General features: G+C 34.6%; 1 protein-coding gene across 1 annotated transcript in view; it reads left to right on the top strand.

Annotated features, from left to right (window-relative positions):
- The first annotated feature begins 11,950 nt into the window (after positions 1–11,950).
- Positions 11,951–19,761, top strand: part of LOC148941308 (protein scabrous-like) — a 32,495-nt gene continuing 24,684 nt past the window's right edge. The window contains exons 1-2 of the mRNA XM_089104364.1: positions 11,951–12,441; positions 19,224–19,322. Of these exons, the coding sequence (XP_088960490.1) occupies positions 11,962–12,441; positions 19,224–19,322 (579 nt within the window). The 5' untranslated portion in view covers positions 11,951–11,961. The remainder of the gene's footprint in view (positions 12,442–19,223; positions 19,323–19,761) is intronic.

The following is a 19,761-nucleotide window of genomic DNA, read 5'->3' on the forward strand; positions in this document are numbered from 1 at the left end:
CAGTCAATTAATCAAATAATACCAACGATGAACCGACCCCCTAGTAACTTCGCTAATCCCGGGGTTGGTATGGGAGGGATCGGAGTCCTTTGGGGGGTGTGGTAGGGGATCTCACAACACTGTTCAAATAGAACTTGTGTATTATAACGACCATCGACCCCATGTAACTGAATCCCAAGCTTCTGACCTCCTCCATGCAACTGAACCCCTCGTGCTATTGAACCCCCCATGCAACTTGACCTCATTTAACTAATCCCCGTGTAACTGAATCCGTATGTAACTGAGATCTTTTCGCAAAAAATATGCGAGGGGCTACTCACACTCATTGAAAAGGTGTAGAGCTTCTATAGAAGTATTACCTAGATGCGAGGGGCTACTCACACTCTTTGAAAAGGTGTAGAGCTTCTATAGAAATGTTTTCCTATAGCTTCTATAGAATTCAATAGACCTATTCTACTGCCAGGAAATCTGGCTACGCCTCCACTGAAAAATATCTGCTCCCCAAAGATTTATTCTCTAGACAATTTAATCCTGGTGAAGATTTACCCTGCACTTAACATTTCTATGCGTAAAATTGAGTAGGCAATGAGAAAGCAAGACATAGGAAGAATTTTGTATAGGAATTCTTTGAAATCCCCCCAGTGTAAAATTTCTCCTGGAAACTTCCCTCTTCATGAAAAATTATCCTCTTTGAAAATCTGACCAGTAGGAAATCCCCCCCCCCTCGAAAAATGTATGCATACTTCCCAATAACAGATACTATACCTAAACAATAGACAAATTTTTTAACTTAACGACCTTTCCCCAGCAGCTGTGGGGGGGTCCTGATATCTCGAATATATTTATTTGGCTCTTCGACTATGTTGAACAAAATGGCTATCTTAAAATTTTGATCGGACAATTTTGAGGAAACAAGGGGCGTGGAAGGGTGCCTGGTTGCCCTCCAATGTTTATTGTCCCTTAAAAAGGACACTAGACGTTTTAATTTCCGTTTGAATGAGCTCTTTTACTATATTCTAGGATCACTGGGTCGGTGCGATCACCCCTGGGATAAGCAAACAAATAAACACGCATCCATGATCTTTGTTCTTGCAAAAAATACAAAATTCCACATTTTTTTCAGATAGGTGCTTGAAACCTCTACAGTAGGGTTCTCTGATAAGCTGAATCTGATGGTGTGATTTTCATAAGGATTCTATGACTATTAGGGGGTTTTCTCCCTTTTTTCAAAAATCAGGCAAATTTTCTCAAGCTCTTAACATTTCATGGGTAAGACTAAATTTAATGAAGCTTGTATATTTGAAATAAGCATAAAACTTCGATTCTTTTGATATGTCTATTGGTGTCAAAATTCCGTTTTTCTAGAGTTTCGGTTACTACTGAGCCAGGTCGCTCCTTACTCACAGTTCGTTACCACGAACTGTTTGACAAACAAACTGGTTTTACGCATACAGATCAGCTCAAACTTCTTGAGTGGGGCCACTATAATACTTAAGTACCTCCATTTTTAATCTATATGTCATTATGTCTTTGTACAAGCACGTGCACAGTTTTTTTTTTTGGGGGGGGGGCTGACTAATAAAAAATCTATATAATTTAAATGAGAAGTGTATATGGTACTTATATGTTATAGCGCCTGTGTTATAATTCTACTCACTGTAGAACCGGTTTCTTCGTTAGTTTCTTTCAGCTTAGCATGAGATAAGGTAAAGACAAGTGACAAAATAGATGGGAAATATATAATTTGGGCTATATATTTCCACATTAGGAGGGGGGTAAAGTATTTGGACAGTTTGAAGCTAGAAGACCATTCTTGCTTCATAATATGCAGAATTAATGTACCTAACACATTTTGCATGCAGACCCGCTATACTTTACCCCCACCCTCCTAATGTGCAAATATATAGCCCAAATTATATATTTCTCATCTTTTCTGTCACTTGCCTTTGTCTTGTCTCACGCTAAGCTGTAAGAAACTAACGAAGAAACCGGTTCTACAGTGCTTAGAATTATAACATAGGCGCCATAACATAGAAGTACCGTGTCTATATTTAGGATTCTAGGGGTGAGAGCCCCAATACCATCACCCTATCGTACATCCCTGTTTATGTATATATCGAGTTACAATTTAACGATAGAAATTTGATTTCTTTTGGCATTTTCTTGTTCACAATATGTTTCAGACAGTTTCCGCGAGGTAAACACTACACTGTATGTGGCCCTAATAGTTCTAATTTCTATTAATTCCAGGTTAACCCGCCAAAATTTCCCATCTATTCAGTTTTCTATTTTCTTTTGTATTGCCCATTATAAAGTAGCAAATTAAAGTTATTTCTGTAATGAATGAAACCGTTGCTGTAGCTTTATGAGCAAGTCGCGTTGTTTGATTGAGGAAGCATTCATTCAGTTTTATGATCTTTGGATCTTCCGCTTTAGACCCGCTGCACGCGCTGGTATTTATTATCTATTTTTTGTATTTTTATGGTTCAGTTGATAGTTACCTTATTGTAAATCAAAACTTGTTTTTAACTATATTATCAGAATTTATTGGGTTCATGGTTGTTAAGTCTTTGACAGTAGCTATTGAGATGAAGTAAAGCGTTTTGTGGGAAGCAAAATTGGTTTTCCTTTTTCGCCTGTAGCGTATAGGGAAAAACTTGGAGGAATCATGCATTGGGTTAATAGGTAAAAATAAGGCAGCTTGGACACTGAAACAGATATAGCAAAAACAAACCTAACAAAATCTTTCTCGAAGGGCCATGAGTTCAATTTATTCCACCTTTCCCTGAAATTTGAAACAATATAGCCTACGATTCGTAGTTTGGAATGAAAATAATTCTCAAGATAAACTTCACTTCTCTCGTGGATTCGAGCTAATAGAACAGTACCGGCGAAAGATAATTTTCCTATATGTTCTTTTTAATTTGGAATAACGCTTAGAGCAGGAAAAGACGCAGCGGGGGGGGGCGGGCTGGCGTTCGAAAATCCTCAGCTTCTTTGAATATTTTGGGCAATTTTATTCAACTTATCAGGCGTAATTTGCTATGGGGCAGGGGGGAGGGGAACTGCCCCCTCCAGACCCAAGTCTTATCCCCCAGCGAAAATTTAGTTTCTGCAAAAAACTAAGATTAGCCTGCATAACTTAAGTATCCAGAGAAACAGATCAGTTTTCTTTTGTATACCTTTGCCTTTATGGTAATATATGGATCATTTTCAGTTTTCACTGTTGTTTCCATTAGATTTGGGTAAATTGGCTCCATCTTTGCCCCCCCCCCCTGGGATTTTGACGAAATTACGCCACTGCTTATCAGATTGTTTAATTGTTACCCTCTTCCACAATTTTATCCCCCTCCCCCTCCAAAAAAAAAACTTACATACATGCCTAACTTAGAGAGGAATAGAAATGGATCGTTCCTCTTCTCTACCTTCGAAGAAGCCGCTGAAATGGCTTGGAAAATGTTTTTAAATGAAACATTTGCATATAGAAACTTGGCACACTTTCCTGAAAAAAAGAAAAACAAAAAATATTCTTGAACCTTGGCTCTGTGGAAAAGAAATTATCTGCCCTCTGCAAAAAGCATCACGTACGTGCACAATTTTGTTTAAAGTTCTTTTTGAAAATTGTAATATTAACCGTCTCTAATCATATTCGAGGGTAAGCATATGAAGGAAGTTATAAATGTTTCAAGAGCTTAATTACTTTTCCATTGTTATGTATTTAGAAATAATAGCTTTTTTCAATAAAAAACTGACAAAAAGTGCGTTTTAGAATGTGTTTTTCCTTTGACATCTCACCATCAAGGTACGAGTCGGAATTATGGGCGTATTTGTGAGGGCAAGCAACCGCCGAACCTTGGCTCCGAAGCACTAGCACCCATTGCTAAAAGCTAAAGGACCAGGTTACGTTTAGCCACCAGTGAGTCCGACCCAAAGTCATGTGGTACCTAAAGTCATATTTGCTTGCCCCAAATTACCCATAACTCCTTGCTCAGCCCCCTGTATACATTTTTTTAAAATATGAATTTATTACTAAGATACGAAATCCAAGCAACACTGCCCAATTGATGTTTTAAAAGAATCTGAATACTGTAGATAAAATCAGTGGCTTCAATTCACAAAAATTTTGGCAGGACAAAAGGTAATTTTTATTGTCTAGGCGGGGTAGATTTGTCGTTTTTTCATTCAATGAAAATACCAAAGATGCATTTTTCAATGAAATAAAAGGTATTTTAGGGAGGCCACCCCCTCCTCAACCACCCTCCCGCGATTGAGGCCACTGTATACAATATTACCAGACTGCACTTGATATAAAATACAAACATTATTTTGTCTAGTTTCCCGTAGTTCTTGTATTTTCGCTTTTTACTGTATTTGTTTAACTTTTGTCTTGCTCTGAAGACGGTTAAATGGAGGTTTTTGCCAAAACGCCTGGATTCTTCTGAATTTAGCTGAAAACGTTCCTTTTTTTTCTTTTGGCAATGACTATGACTGTCCATAGGGTATAATTTAAAGATTTCAAATTTGGGCAGTTCTATGACTGCCAAGGCTAGTGTTATTTAAACAGGCTGTTGATGATGGTGGCCAGCGTTTATCCCCCCTTGAAATACCCCCAACGGAGAATACTTGCATTTGAATTTGCGTTTTTCTCTAAGATTTTAAGATGCTTATGGTGTGTAAATTCCTCTTTTTCACTTTCCTTAGAGCTTCTCAACGAACCTCCCTCCCCCCATAAAAATACAACTCAAATAGAATTCTCAAATTTGGAAAACCCTATTTTATGCGCGGGGGTATTTTCCGCGGGGGTAAACTTCTAGAACTGTTGGTGATATTTTTGCTAAAAAAAAAAAAAAAAAAAAAAAAAAAAAAAAAAACGTTGAGCTAGCTTGGATCCACACCTAGCCTAAGAACTGCTGTCTAGACCATTCCCCAGATGCTAGAACCCAATTTCATTCAGTATTTTTGTCCGTTTTTTTTGTGTAGCGGGGGAGGGGGTTCAAACACTTAAAAAAAGCACATCAAAAATCGGTTAGTATGCATTTTGTTACGCTTTTACGAGGGAGACAAACATTTTTTTTTGGGGGGGGGTCTATCCTTACCCCTGAATAAGGCCTTGATAGAACCCTCTGTGTACACCAATGTATAATCACCTACGGAACAAGTACTGACAAAACTCTCCAAAAGTGACCCCGTGTACCTCAGCGCCTCTTGACACAAAGTGCTGTACTACTTAATCGCTCCGAGCCAAAGTACTTTGCTACGAGCCAATAAATTATGCTAGAGCGTGATTCAGGCGACGAGTGACCGGGAAAGTTGTATTGAATTGTGTAACTACGGTATTTAGTTGCCAGGTTCGTATGGGTATGGAATCGTCTCCGGAGACGCGCACAAAGGGTCACTTTTTTGTGTGGAAAGGATAGGTTTTGTCAGTACTTGTTCCGTAGGTGATTATACTTTGGTGTACACAAGAGTTACCGAGGTATAAACTGTGGATTGCAATGTTCTCCTGAGCTTCGTAATACATACGGCAAACAGTTTGCAGTCCCTCTTTTCAGTTTCAAATGACTCATGGGAAGAAAACAAAAACTCAATATTCAACCATAAAATTGATAACAAAAAATGTGTTGCCAGCTCAAATAAAAACCAAAGTTCCTCTTATCATCCATTGAATGTATTCAAACCTAACAGCTGTCATAAGCTGCCTAACTCTTCATAATTCATCTTTCCTTGCTTCGAATTAATATTTACCCGCATTTAGTAACTGCACCTGCTTATTTTTTAACCAGTTTTTTAAGCGGACCTTTTTCTGTTACAAATTAACTGCCTAAGGGGAACAGATGGTAAGTGTGGGGGATAGTTGAAAGTCACTTAGCTATTATGTTGTTTGGTTACGTCTTTCTATACCGTAGAATGACGTTTGGGCTACGATAGGCAAAAATCAGCAGAATAATGAACCTGCCTTTTGTAAAATACGCTGCAGACATTTGACATACTGTTGAAAGGAAGTGTTTTATCCCTGTTTTTCCTTTGTAATGAATTAAATTTCTTTTTTATGAATTATTAAAGAACACAATGTAGCCTATTTATGCGTGTTCGTGTTTTGTATCTGGGACTCTTCGTGACACTCGCATTGGAGAATACCTTGCTAAATATATCTCCCTTGCACCTTTGCAAGAGCTTTTGGAGGGGGGCAACTAAAGGTACTGGTGCATTATATGGTCCCTTTTAAAAAGTCAAGTTTGGTTAATGCTAATGAAAGAAAATAAAATAGGATGAATATGTAAAAGTTTATAAACAAATTTGGGCTATATATTTGCACATTAGGGGTGGGGGGGGGGTGGTGGGTAAAGCATAGCATATATTAAATACGCAACCTAACCTAGGTACCTTCACCTCACCCCCTAAACCCCAAAAAACAACGGTTTAAATATCGTAAACGCAATGAAAACCACGCTTTGCATTGCATTACTCTATAGCGGTCTCTTGAATTAACCCGTCTGGCGGGTTTTTCGTGACTGGTTTTCTTGTAAGAGCCCATAAAACGCACCAGTACCAAAAAATCTTAACATTTTGGGGGAGGTGTAAGGGCAGACAATAAATATATATCTGCATATATATTTATATATGCACTATGCTTGTGTATATGTTACTGTGAATGTCCGAAACTGGTTAATATCGACATTCTCCAGTGAAGGTTCGGACTTTTTTTCTCTGCTTGGATTCAATTAGCTTTGCAAATTAGCTTTTTCAATCTTATGCAAGCTTTGATGGTAAAAGTTCAAAGTTTGGTTAGGTTAAATTAGGCTATAAATCTCAGGAATGGGTTTGAAAACTTACACTTACCTAACCCAAACTAACCTACCCTAATCAAACCTTACATAAAAATTAAAAGGTTATATCAGACATTCACCCATTTCGGACATTCACGGCAACATATACATAGGTGTATGCATGTTCGATCCATCAGTGGGGGGGGGGGGGGTCTTATGGGGGAGGAAAGGGTTTGAAACATAAAAGTACTTCGTGAAATCAAATTTTTTCAGCTTTTTCGAGAAGGAGTCTTTATGATCAATCTCGGGAGAGAGATCCCTCCTATCCTATCCTTCAAGTTGTTATGACATTGTGCATAAGTAGAAGCTGTTAGTGCAGAAGAGGTCATTTCGTTTTTCAACTGTAGGACCTATGGACCAGATACGTATGCAGGAATCATTTTCGGGGGTGGGCGGGGGGAGGAAAAGGATATGCTAAAAAAAAACTTTGATGATTTGAATCAGAAATAATATTGGAATTCGGCAAAATTAAGGATTTTTTTTTAGGGGAGTGGGAGTCCGAACCCCCTAAGGGAAGGTCCCTGCTACGGATCCTAGCATGATAGTATTTTCAAAAGGAAAGAGTAAAAATAGGGGGGCAATTGGGGAGAATGGTATTTTGGTATTTGTACCCCCCAGATATTAAAAGATACCTTATTTGGGATATTTTTTAGTGAAACGAGCCTTCTTTTGGTATTTTCATGGGAAAACTTGGGGAAAACAACAATTTTTCTCCCCTCCCCCTGGTCCCTACATTTTCGTGGATTGAAGCCACTGAGGAAATACCCAATCCCTATCAAGGATAGTAAAATATCTATTTAAGGATTTAATTTCTGCAAGTTTAAAATTTTCGACGATGAGGAGTCTGCTTACAATATAGTTGATGATTAAAGAGTTAGAATTTAATTCATTAAAAATAATGTCTAATTAAAATTAGGAAACCTTAAACTTGTAAAAACATGAATGTTTCAAAATGTAAACATGAAAAAAAGGAAGAATTTTTTTCTTAGAATCGAATGGTAGTCAAAATGGTGTCCTTTAACTCAGGACCATCTTTCTCATATTATATGTCCTTTTTAACCCCTCAAGCAAGGCCGTACCCATGGGGGGGGGGCGGTAGAGGGGTTTGAACCCCTCCCCCTCAAAATGTTTGTCTGACTCGTAACAAAAACGAATATAAACAAATTTTTTGCCTTTTTTTTGTTTTTTTTAACCCCCCCCCCCCCCCGAAAAAATCTTTGAGTACACCCCCCCCCCCCAAAAAAAAATCCTGGGTACGGCCTTGCCCCCAAGTTCCATTTCGCTTTTCATTTTAAACCATTCGATTCCTCTTTCAGTATAAACGAGATCTTATTTTCACTGGTTCCCTTTGAAATGGAGGAGGTGAAAATTCAACTTTTTCGTAAATAGCCCAAGTGGGATTTTATTGGATCCTATTAAGACAGCATTTCCCATCTCACATTTCGAATACTATTTAATTCAATTTAATGCCACAGGCAATGCCAAAATCGACCATCAGGAAATGACCAAAAGAGGGTTAACTCAGGTTGAGTACGTCAGATTAAATGAAACTTTGTAGTATTCAATAGGCCATTCCAAAATAATTATTCAACATTGTTGAGAACTTCATACAGGATAAAATAAATATTTCTTTCGAATAATCTTATTGGAGATGGCATCATGCGATAACCTTGAGGGGGACATGAAGCGTGAATAGTGACCCAGAAGCATGGAAAATTCCTTTATTTTAAAAACAAATACGAAAGGAAGCATTGGCAAGAGAATGCGTTTGTGGGGATTTAGGATGTTAACGTTTTTTTTCTTTAATTATTAAAGGACGTTTTTAAGGGACGTGCGCAGGGGAGGACTCATAATGATTTGGGGGGGGGCATGATAATTCAAATTATCAATTGAGTTTGTTCTTTTAGTTAGGTTATTTCACATCTTTTGCCTTTGATTCTTTGGTATGACTCCTTAATTGCTATATATGATTCCCAAATAATTCCCAAGGAAAAAAACAATATTCTCTAGTATTATAGCTTGGGAAACCTAGGAAGATCCATGTTAATTTTCTAACTACTGTCAATTCTAACCTAGACAGAAAACTTTGTAATTCTACCTAAGGGGATTCTGATTACCAAAATTTACTATCGAAAGCACAAAATTCTTCCAGGTGGAAACTTTCGATTTCCCAGAAAGCATTTACCTTCAAGAAATAGTGGAAAAGAAGAGCCTAAATTCTTTTTTATAATTACAATTTATCTCAAATGTGGATAGGTCATTATAAGTTTATAGGATGAGCCTTTATTACCTCATTTTAGCAACTTTAAAGCCTTTCATCCAATAGCATGACATGATTCATGTTAAGTCAAAGGCGAAAAGAGAAAAAGGTGGTTTCTAGGTCAGTTCGAAACCATGGTCACCAAAGGACAGTCGAGTCTCCAGTTTTCTGATGGGATGCTAAAACTGTCTCTTTTAGGCTCATTTTGGCACTTCAGTTCTAAAAAAGTTTGGCAGCCCTGTTTGAAACTAGTTTCTATAAAGCAAAGTGGAATAAGTGCTTCGTAGAAACTTTCTGTCACATTGAGCAAAATTACATCCTCCAAATGACAAATTGGGGGGGGGGGGGAGTTTTTTTGGAGAGGAGGGGGTACAAAAAACCTGAGAAAACCTATCAAAAATTTGTTTATATGTATTTTGTTACATTTTTACGAGTCGGACAAACATTTCGGGGGGTGTCAAACCACCTACCCCCCTGGATACGACCTTGATTGTACCGGTAAAATTGTTATAATGCAATAAAAAACAAACAATTTTACAGGTACAATTAAGGCCGTTATCCGAGGGGTGTCAAACCCCTTACCCCCTCCCCCTGGATACGGCCTTGATTGTACCGTTAAAATTGTTCTAATGCATTAAAAAACAAACATAATAACACCATATTTGATTTTTTGTGTGGTTGCAAAAAATAACCTACCCTTTTTAATAGTCCAGATGGATTGAAGTACCAACTCCCTTATACTTTATTGATATAGGAAATGCTTCAGGTTAGTACCAGCTTGAAAAGGTGAGCTATAAATTAGTATCCTTGCTTACTGGGTCTGGGTGGTTTTTGAGATTCAATTAGAGTAGCCAACTACATGAAGCGTGGATGCCGTTAAAAGATCTTTTAAAAGCGGTCCCTGGATAGATCTGAGGAATAATTTTATGATATTGGAAATACAACCGCAGTTGAAACTTAAACCAAGTCTTTACTCATGATGTAGCAAATCTAGCAGACAAAAGTCTTCTAAAGTCGGAGTAGTAAACTTTTACACTGGTTCAACTATGTTCTTTAGTGCAAGATCGTTCCCAAATGAGAGTAGAGAAAATCCTTGATTTTGACTTTAGAAATTAGATTGTTTATACGAATGACTTATTTGCGACAGTAACTCCTTTGTATAAACTCCTCCAAATATTTCTCTTATAAATGTTCCAGGAAAATTATCAGTATTTGTCGGTTATTCGAAACACATTCAAGAATTACGCTTAGGTTACATCTCAGAAAACCGGTTTCGTAGCTACAAAAACAAATGATGGATGATACAATGCGTTGGACTTGTATAATTTGGCTATACATTTTTGCATTAGGGGGGGGGGGGGTAGGTCGCTAGGTTAGATTAGGTTTCCATAATTTTGTTTCTAAAGTATTATTTTGTCATCATGTTTTGTAATATTTCATTAGGATTAATTTTACTTCTTGGGTGTGTTTCGAATAATCAACAGGTACCAAATTATCTAAGATAATGCTTTTATTTTTACTAATAACCGACATTTTCAGCACCATATTGGGTAACGCTGATCACAACTACCTTGAATACCCTGAACCGGATTAATGAATACCATAAAATACCCTGAGACCTTGAATACCCTGAACCGGATTAATTTTCGACGAAGTACCTTAAATTAAGCATTTTTTTCAAAGCCTTTCTATAACGAACAAGTGAAAGTTCAGATTGGAATAAGTCCTAGTGAATAAGACAGTGAAAACAGATACAACCGATTCACCGGATAAATTGTTTTTAGATATCTAAAATATGTACATTCAATTCCAATAGGAGTATAATTTGTTTTTGAAAATTACTTTTATCAAAAATCCAAGTCCCAGCATCATACTTGACAACAAAGGTTAGGGAAGGCTCGCCCCTTAGTTTGATATATCATTCCCATTAATTTCTTTTCTTTATAGTTTTATGGCATTCGAACTTGGCCCCAGCTTTAAAAAATATTAATTTGGGAAGAATTTCCGCTAATTCTTCCAAAAGAGCTTTTCAAAGCAATATAATAGATCCTCTCTATTCCACTAATGGCATTTTTACGGAAGGAATTAAACGACTAAGAAGGAAACATAGCAAAGGGATTATAATGATGGATGTCCATAAATAGAAAGGGGATTCTCCAATCTTAGCTACTAATTTATTTTTAACTGCGACTAACTTGCGAATTCGAGTTGGTAATATATATTTTCCGAATTTTAAGCGTCCTTATATACAAAAATTAATGGACGGATACATTAGGTGGAGGATTTTCGAGAAAGTGCTCACACCATATATGAAGTGTAGGTAGAAACAATTATAATTATGTGAATAGATATAACCCCGTATATAAAAGACCAAAAGCACACAAAAAGTAGAAAACTGGGTACTTATTAACTAAATGAAATACACTCCAGAATTATGCTTAGTTTATATCTCAGAAAACCGGTTTCATAGTCACAAAGACAAGTGACAGGTGATAGAATGCATTGTACTTATGAAATTTGGGTTATATATTTGCACATTAGGAGGGTGGGTGGGGGCTAGGTTAGATTTAAATTAGGTTAGGGGCACTGTCCAAATACTTTACCCCCACCTCACCCCTAATGTGCAAATATATAGCCCAAATCATGTTATTATATAAACTAAAGGTTAGGTTTCATTAGGGTTAACCTTACTTCACTTCGCGGGTGTGTTCAGTTTAATTAACAAGTACCGAAAATTGTTTAGCGTTCTTAGAAACTATAACACTATTGTGGAAAAAAACTTTATAAACCGTTTAATTGATTCTATTTTTTCAGTGTACTTGATTTTAGTTGGAGGGCTAATCGAATGCTTAATTCTAGGTAACAACTTCAAAAATGGTAGAAGATTCTTTCAGTGTTAACACTCAAAACCGCCGTCACCGTCGTCATTCCCTTTACAATGAAGTTGACGTACTGAATCATTTTGTCAAGTCCCTCGTTCACAACCAGGAGATACTTGAGAGAAACATCCACAAAATCTTCATTGGCCAGAAAACTGATGTTTCCAATTTGGACAAAATTGAAAAAGAACTGAAAAATGTTCTGAGCAGAAATGCTGGAGCCGCAGAGTTAATCAGTCGTCTGAACATAATTGCAGACAAAGAAAGTAGACTAGAAAATTTGTTCCAAGAAGTCAACTCAAAATTGGCTAATATTGACAAAGTGCAGAGCTCAACTCTTCAGATCTTTGAAGCGATGGAAGAGATGGAAGACAAATATGATGATTCCTTACGAGAGGTTCAGTCAGAGATTTCTAAACTGGATGCTGCAAGTCAGCAACTTTCAATTGACGTTGAAAATCTCAAAGACGAAGATGTAAGTTGTTCTTTCTTTTATATGAGTAAAGAAATGAAAACGGTGTAATTTTGACTAAATTAAAGGAAATATTAAGCGATCAGTCAAGCCTAAGGGTTTCTGTCAATATATTCTAAGCTGAATGATGCAAGTCACCAATCTTAAAACGATTCTGACAATCAAACCGATGCGGTTGTAAGCTCTATTTTCCCTACGAGGGTACAATAATGGCTAAGTATAAGAAGAAAAATGTAAATTTTATTGTACTTAGAAAGCATTACGCATGTGAGAGCAGGATGAAAAATAATAGAATAATTGCGTTTAAAATAGTCCAGCCGGACTTTCTACATTTTAGTTGTAAGTCAGGAGCTTTCGATGCATGCTAAACGCCTGAAATGTAAAGTACAAGTTTTCCTATGAAACAGGGACAGGCTAGGGAACCAAATTTTCCACGTCTATTGTGGTAGGGGAGACGAAGGGCAGTGTAAAAGTCTAGTTAAGATGTCGAAGTCTTAAAATGTTAGTGGCTAGTGGGGTAAGGGGGGAGAACGTCTTTTACACAAGTTTTCCATTTGAGTATTGGGAGTAATGTGACCAATATAAATGTTGCGCAGCATTATATAGATGTCGTTTAAAAGAAAGATAAAACAAAAATCCTGGACGGAAATGAATCAAGTCAATGCTTTCTAAAGATTGACATGATTCACCTATTGTCAATCGATGTTAAAAACACAAAGAAATGTCACTCTAGTTGTTTTCTACGAGAATACGTTTTATTTTTGGCAAGCAAAAGTTCATCTTAGGCTGACCTAAATTAAACACTGAAATTGCCCCTACTAATAATTTCTTCTCTTTTTGTTGGAAAAGAACAAATAGTTAATTTTAATTTTAAAAAATGACTCTATCGAACTTCTGGTTGCCAAAGAGATTTTTTGTATTTGGCAAATTCTTAGAAAAATACTCATCTTACAAAGAATAACACCATGAATTCGCTTAGTTTCACTGTAGTATTAGATTTTTGGTTTTGAGGTTTCTTAAATTTTTTCAAAAATAAAGCTAAAATGAGAATTTTTTGGTTTCTATCATAAATAAGTTCAATTAGTAGTTTACTTTTTCTTTGAAAATCCAGGACAATAGAATAACACCGAGCTCCTCGCACTTACCGAAAAGAATACAATTTTCTTATCGATCATAACATCACCCAACCAAGACACTTTCTTCCACTAAAAATAGGAATTCTCTCTGGATTATGTTTTTCATCCTGTGAAGTTACATTGGACGTAAATTTTCCGAACTTAGAAATAGAATACATTTACGGTTGTTGGTTTTATATATGTTCCACTTGACATTGAGCACTAAACCTATCATGCCCCAAAGAATATGGAAAGGCTGACCTTTCCAGAAAGCCAAAATAATTTCACTTTCTTTCCAGCGTCACAGAAAAATAAAATGGCATAAGTCAAAATGTAACAAAATAAAGTAGTCAAATGTAGTTCAGTTTATTCTTGGACGACATTTAGGGTGACTAAACATGTTCCAAAGAATTTTCAAGGACTGGCAAAATAGAGGGGAAATGATTTTTTCTATTTTTTTTTAATAGCACTACATTATATTTATATATAATTTAATAATAATATATAATGATGAATATACTTAATAATATTTATATATATAATATAAAATATTTATATAACGATTGAGGATAACAAAAATGCAGTCTGGTAGTCAAATATAGCTCAACAACTACGAAAAACAAAAAACCCGTAGCGTATACTCTTTATTAGGAATCCCCTAAAAATATTTAGTTCACTTCCACCTACTATACAAAGCAAAGTCCTCCTCACCCCAAAAAAGCAGCTTTTCCCGAATGTCAGTTCCATCCCCCGCCACGAAAAGAACAGGCCAGATGTAAAAAAAAATACATGATGATTCATCACAGGTATCATAAAATTTACTGACAGTATACATAGAAATAGTCCCTTGGATGGCTTCATGTATCCGTTGTATTACGTCAAACAATAGTTTTCAGAACTGGAGATATGAGATTGGCAGGGATTTACCGACATATACAATTTTGTAGCTCATTGCTTTCTCAGAGGGCACGGGGTGACCTAATAGGCTCCCTAGAACACACAAATGCTGAAATTTTCATAGAATAAGTGCTTTCATGGCTGTTATTATGTTATTGTTATTATGGGTCGAGCCATAATAACAATAACATAACATAAACAATCTCCTTGTTTTAACTGATAGGGCACTTAGGAATGCCCTATCTAATGATAATTATTCCCTAAATATTTATATGCCCTGTATATTAAAATTATGCCCTATATATTATATATATACATATATATATATATATATATATATATATATATATATATATATATATATATATATATATATATATATATATATATATATATATATATATATATATATATATATATATTATATATATATATATATATATATATATATATATATATATATATATATATATATATATATATATATATATATATATATATATATATATATATATATATATATATATATATATATATATATATATATATATATATATATATATATATATATATATATATATATATATATAAATATATATATGTATGTATATATATATAGGGCATTTAGGAATAGGATTATCTTAATATTTGTCAGGGGTGGGATTCGTAACTACGACATCTGGTATTCTAGTCCAGTGTTGCAACACTTGGTCACGATCAAACTTGCCACCCGTAGTCATTTTAATCCTCCGCATTGTTTTTATGTTTGCCGTTTTATTATGATATTTAAAACAAACAGTGTTTATTTGGAGTTATTCTAGATGTTCTAGTCTCCGCGTCCAGTTTTCTTGTATTCAGAAACTGCAAAAGGTTAAATTTGCGGTAATTTCAGATCAGGGAAGTACGCAGGGGGGCCTCCTGGCCCGGCCCCCCCCCGAAATCTCACGATTTTTTTCATTTTCCCATAATTTTCTGATTTTTCTAACAGAATAATGGGTTTGAAGGATTTGGCCCCCCCCGAAGAAAATTCCTGCGTACGTGCCTGGTTCAGATGCACGGAAAAATCAGCCAATCAGCTTGTAAAAACCGTCATGGAAATGTGGTGTAGTGTTCTGACCATAATTGTTGGATTGTTTGAATTCAAATAGAACATCTGTAATAGAAAAGAAAATGCGATTGAAAAGAACACTTGTAACAGAAAACAAAGAAAAATGGTTGATATGAATATGAAAATATGACCGAAAACAATCACCTACACTGTAAAAACAGTTGGTGAAAGTGGAATTATGAATTTAGCTATTTATAATAGCAAAATAACGAATTTGAGTGTAATTAGTAGCTTTTTAGTGAATATTTTTGGAGGTACAATCTAGAAAATTGTTTATTATAAATTTAACCATCTTACCAAGTTTTATCACATTTGTAAAATAATATATTGCAAACTTACAAATTTGACTAAAATCTAATTTTGGTGCGTAGGTTAATTTAAATATTACAAAGCAAAATTGATAGATTTCTTACTCTTGTTTTGAATATTTGCTTAATATATTGGAAATCTGTGTTTCCAATTTGTTGTATGAATACATTTTGTTATTATATTTACCATCTAAGGTCCATGGTGACACTGGGGCTTTGTTTTAAAATTACCAAATAAAATCTCTTTTTCTCATGAAAAAAGTAAACGGTCAGCAATTATGTTTTCTCAGCTGAAAAGGAACAGTGGACAGATGAACCATTCTCTGATGTGTCTATACTTACGATTAAAATCATGTAAATCAAAATCATCTGTCGAAATTTTTTGAAAAGCTAAAAATTGTTTGGATGGCTTAAATAAAAGCCAATTAAAGGGGTAAATTTAGTAGATTTGTGTTTAAGGATTTTCTCAACTAAAATGTACTCTACTAATTTCTGAATGATTCATTTAATATATTTTTTCACGGGTCAATTGTAACCTCGGTCATGACAGACAGACTAAGAATATGTGCGCCATACGAAATCTTATATAAACTGTATTTCAAACAGGGCTGTCACCACGGTCCTAAGGTGCTATAATTGCCCAAATTTACGTTCTACATAGCGATTTTTGGTGCTAAAGTAAAAAAAAATTAACTATAATAGTGCTAAAATAGAACTTTCATGCTATTTTAGCACTATTTTAGCCGCCCTGAGCACTAGCTAAAGTGTTGCACATAATAAAATGGCGCTAAAATAGAACTTTCGTGCTACAGGTGGCAACCTTGAGCTCAAATGCTTCTAACACAAACTGAATATATATAAACTATTAAATGTATAAATCTTTATCTGTGGCAGTTCAAAGCATAGTAAGTAGGCTACCTTCTTTTTCCATATAACCTAGTATTCTGAACATGAATTTTATAGAAATAGAAGCCACTCTATGTATACAGCGGGGAACCTTTCTTGTTGGTTTTCGATATCAAAGTAAAAGGATAGGGAATAATACTTATCGCGTGCTTATTCAGGAAATTAGGTAGAAAAATCAATCAAGCACTCACTATTTCTCCCGTGATGCTTGAAATTTTGGTGCACCTCGTGGTGGAATAAAAATGAAATGGATTAATGAAAGCATTTGTTGTTTTAAGTTCCTATATTTCTCCAGTGCTTAATTGCTTTCTAAATAAATAAAACTTAATTCTGTTGAAGTCCCACCGACTCAAGAATAATATACACGTATAACAAACTTAAAAATACCATTCAAAAAGGGGGGGGGGTCTAAGAAATGCTGCTTCAAAGAAAGAGGGATTCAATGAAAGAGAGAAAAAATAAATCAAATCCAAACCAAAAAGGGTTTTATTGAAATTTAACGCCAAAAATTGTTTTTTTTTAACGCCTTATCTTCAATCTAATCAAGCTAAATATGTACAATTAGTTAGAAGTGTATGCGTCAGTAAATCAGGAAAGACGATTATTCAAGCTTTTCTTGTTCTAAAAACTAGCGGTCATACCCTCTCTTAAAATATAAAAAAAAAATATTCGGGCTGTTCTTATGAATGATATTAAGAAAAAAGGAGGGATTTGTGTCAACCTTTTGAACGAAAGACACATGCATCTCAAACTCTAATAAAATTTGTTGATTTTTTGTTCTTCATAAAGAGGATGCAGAAGTTAAATTAATTCTTTAAAGTTTCCTTTGACGTTTTTCATTAAAATCAAAGATGAAAAAGCAATTTTTGACAAAGGAGACAATTTGACAAAATTTGACAATTTTGACAAAAACCCTATTTTTGACAAAGGAGCGGAAGACGAGATTGATTCCAACAAGATTTATCTTTTTTGTTTTCCATGTTTTTTCTTTAAATAAATTTTGTGTTGAAAGGTTTCTTAATTATTAGAAACGCAACTCCTATGACGCTGACAATGGCGATCATAATGACTGTTGTGGCACCAGGGGAGGTGGTGGTGATAGTGATACATGGGCAGATAAATGACTATATATTTAGTAATTTTAATGAATACTCCTACGCTATGTTTACACTGGCGTTGATAGAGGAGCAACATTCATTCGTCACTAATTTAGTTGCCAACGTCAATAATTTTAGTTGCTTTGTTAAGTAGTTACAGGAGTTGAAAAAAAATGACACTTTTATCGGTCAGCTTGGCACAGTAGTTTTTCAAAACAACATCAACAAATCAAAAACAACAACATCACCACCGTAAAAAAAGTACGTTTTTCCCAAAAGCCCTATCTAATGTTTATTTCTGCGGATACCCCTCCTTATAGCAATGCGCATTATGTTACAAGAATCTTCCCCTCAAAGTGTTGACATTTCACAGAAGACCCCATACGGGTGGGAGGCCAGGCATTTGTAACATTAAGAAAAGCTTCAGTGAATTCTAAATGTTTTCAGTGAATTCTAGAATTCTGGAGAGGAATGGTGGCATAAATACAACTGTGAAACGCCCTGGAACAACTGAGTCTCGTTACGTAAAACCTCTTTGTGAACAACAAAACAAATTCTAATTAGTCCAATTGAAAAATATTGCCTATCCCAGATGCCCTTTTTTGTATGAACCTTGGGTTAACCGAAATTGAGTATGACAATTCAAAAGGGAGAATAAAAGAGGATTAAAGTCAAGGCTGTATTCAGGGAGGGGTTAGGGAGTTTTAACCCCCCCCCCCTCTTGAAATGTTTGTCCGACTCTTAAAAGCGTAATAAAAATGCATAAAACGTATTTTCCATACGCTTTAAGTAGTTTTTGTACCCCCCCCCCCGAACAAAAATGCTGGATACGAGCCTGATTAAAGTACAAATTGGAGTAACAGAAGATAAATCAAATTTTTTTTTTTTTTGATTGAAAAAAGAACAAGCCCTGAATTCTTTGTTGAGTTTCGCTTTCGATGTTTCATGTCAGATAAAACAAATTATGTAAAAGTTAGCTGAGCTGTTGAGACACAAAACTTATAAACTCCCCCCTCCCCCTAAAATAGCAGCAACAAAACAAAGAATAACGAGAAAATGGCCACTAAACAGTTAGTATATAATTCTCGATACCGTATAAATCAACACAAAAAGCAATAGCATGTTTTCGACCAGATGGGAGGTACATCTTGCTGCAATAAATTAATCAATTCATTTTATTTATTATTTAATTTAATTTATTTAATTTATTAATTTAATTTAATCAATTAATCAATTTTAAATTAGTCAATTTTAAAGTAAAAATGTTTTCATCTGGTTATTTTCTGTTGTTAGCTGTTTTTTATGATAGGCTAAACTTTTAAGTATACATCTTATTGAATTAACTGCCTTTCAGGCCGATGAAAAAGCATCTTTGCTTGTTGTTCAAGGGAGATTGCAGAAAGTACAGGATAATGTAATACTGGCAAGGAATTTAGCAACACATGAAAATAAGGTATGCTTATGCTTTTATATTTTTATTTGTTATACATCATATATATATATATATATATATATATATATATATATATATATATATATATATATATATATATATATATATATATATATATATATATATATATATATATATATATATATATATATATATATATATATATATATATATATATATATATATATATATATATATATATATATATATATATATATATATATATATATATATATATATATATATATATATATATATATATATATATATATATATATATATATATATATATATATATATATATATAAGGTGGCAATAAGGTGGTCCGCACATTTTTTTTTTATATAGTTCTTTGCCTTTTTTCAAACTCTATATTATTTCTTTCAAGATTTGGTCGTGTAGGAAAAAAGTTCTGAAATTAAATTTATTATAGCATGTG

Source organism: Artemia sp. Qi Xiang Cuo, chromosome 18, assembly GCF_049724085.1.
Source record: "Artemia sp. Qi Xiang Cuo chromosome 18, ASM4972408v1, whole genome shotgun sequence".
Classification (NCBI taxonomy): Eukaryota; Metazoa; Arthropoda; class Branchiopoda; order Anostraca; family Artemiidae; genus Artemia; species Artemia sp. Qi Xiang Cuo.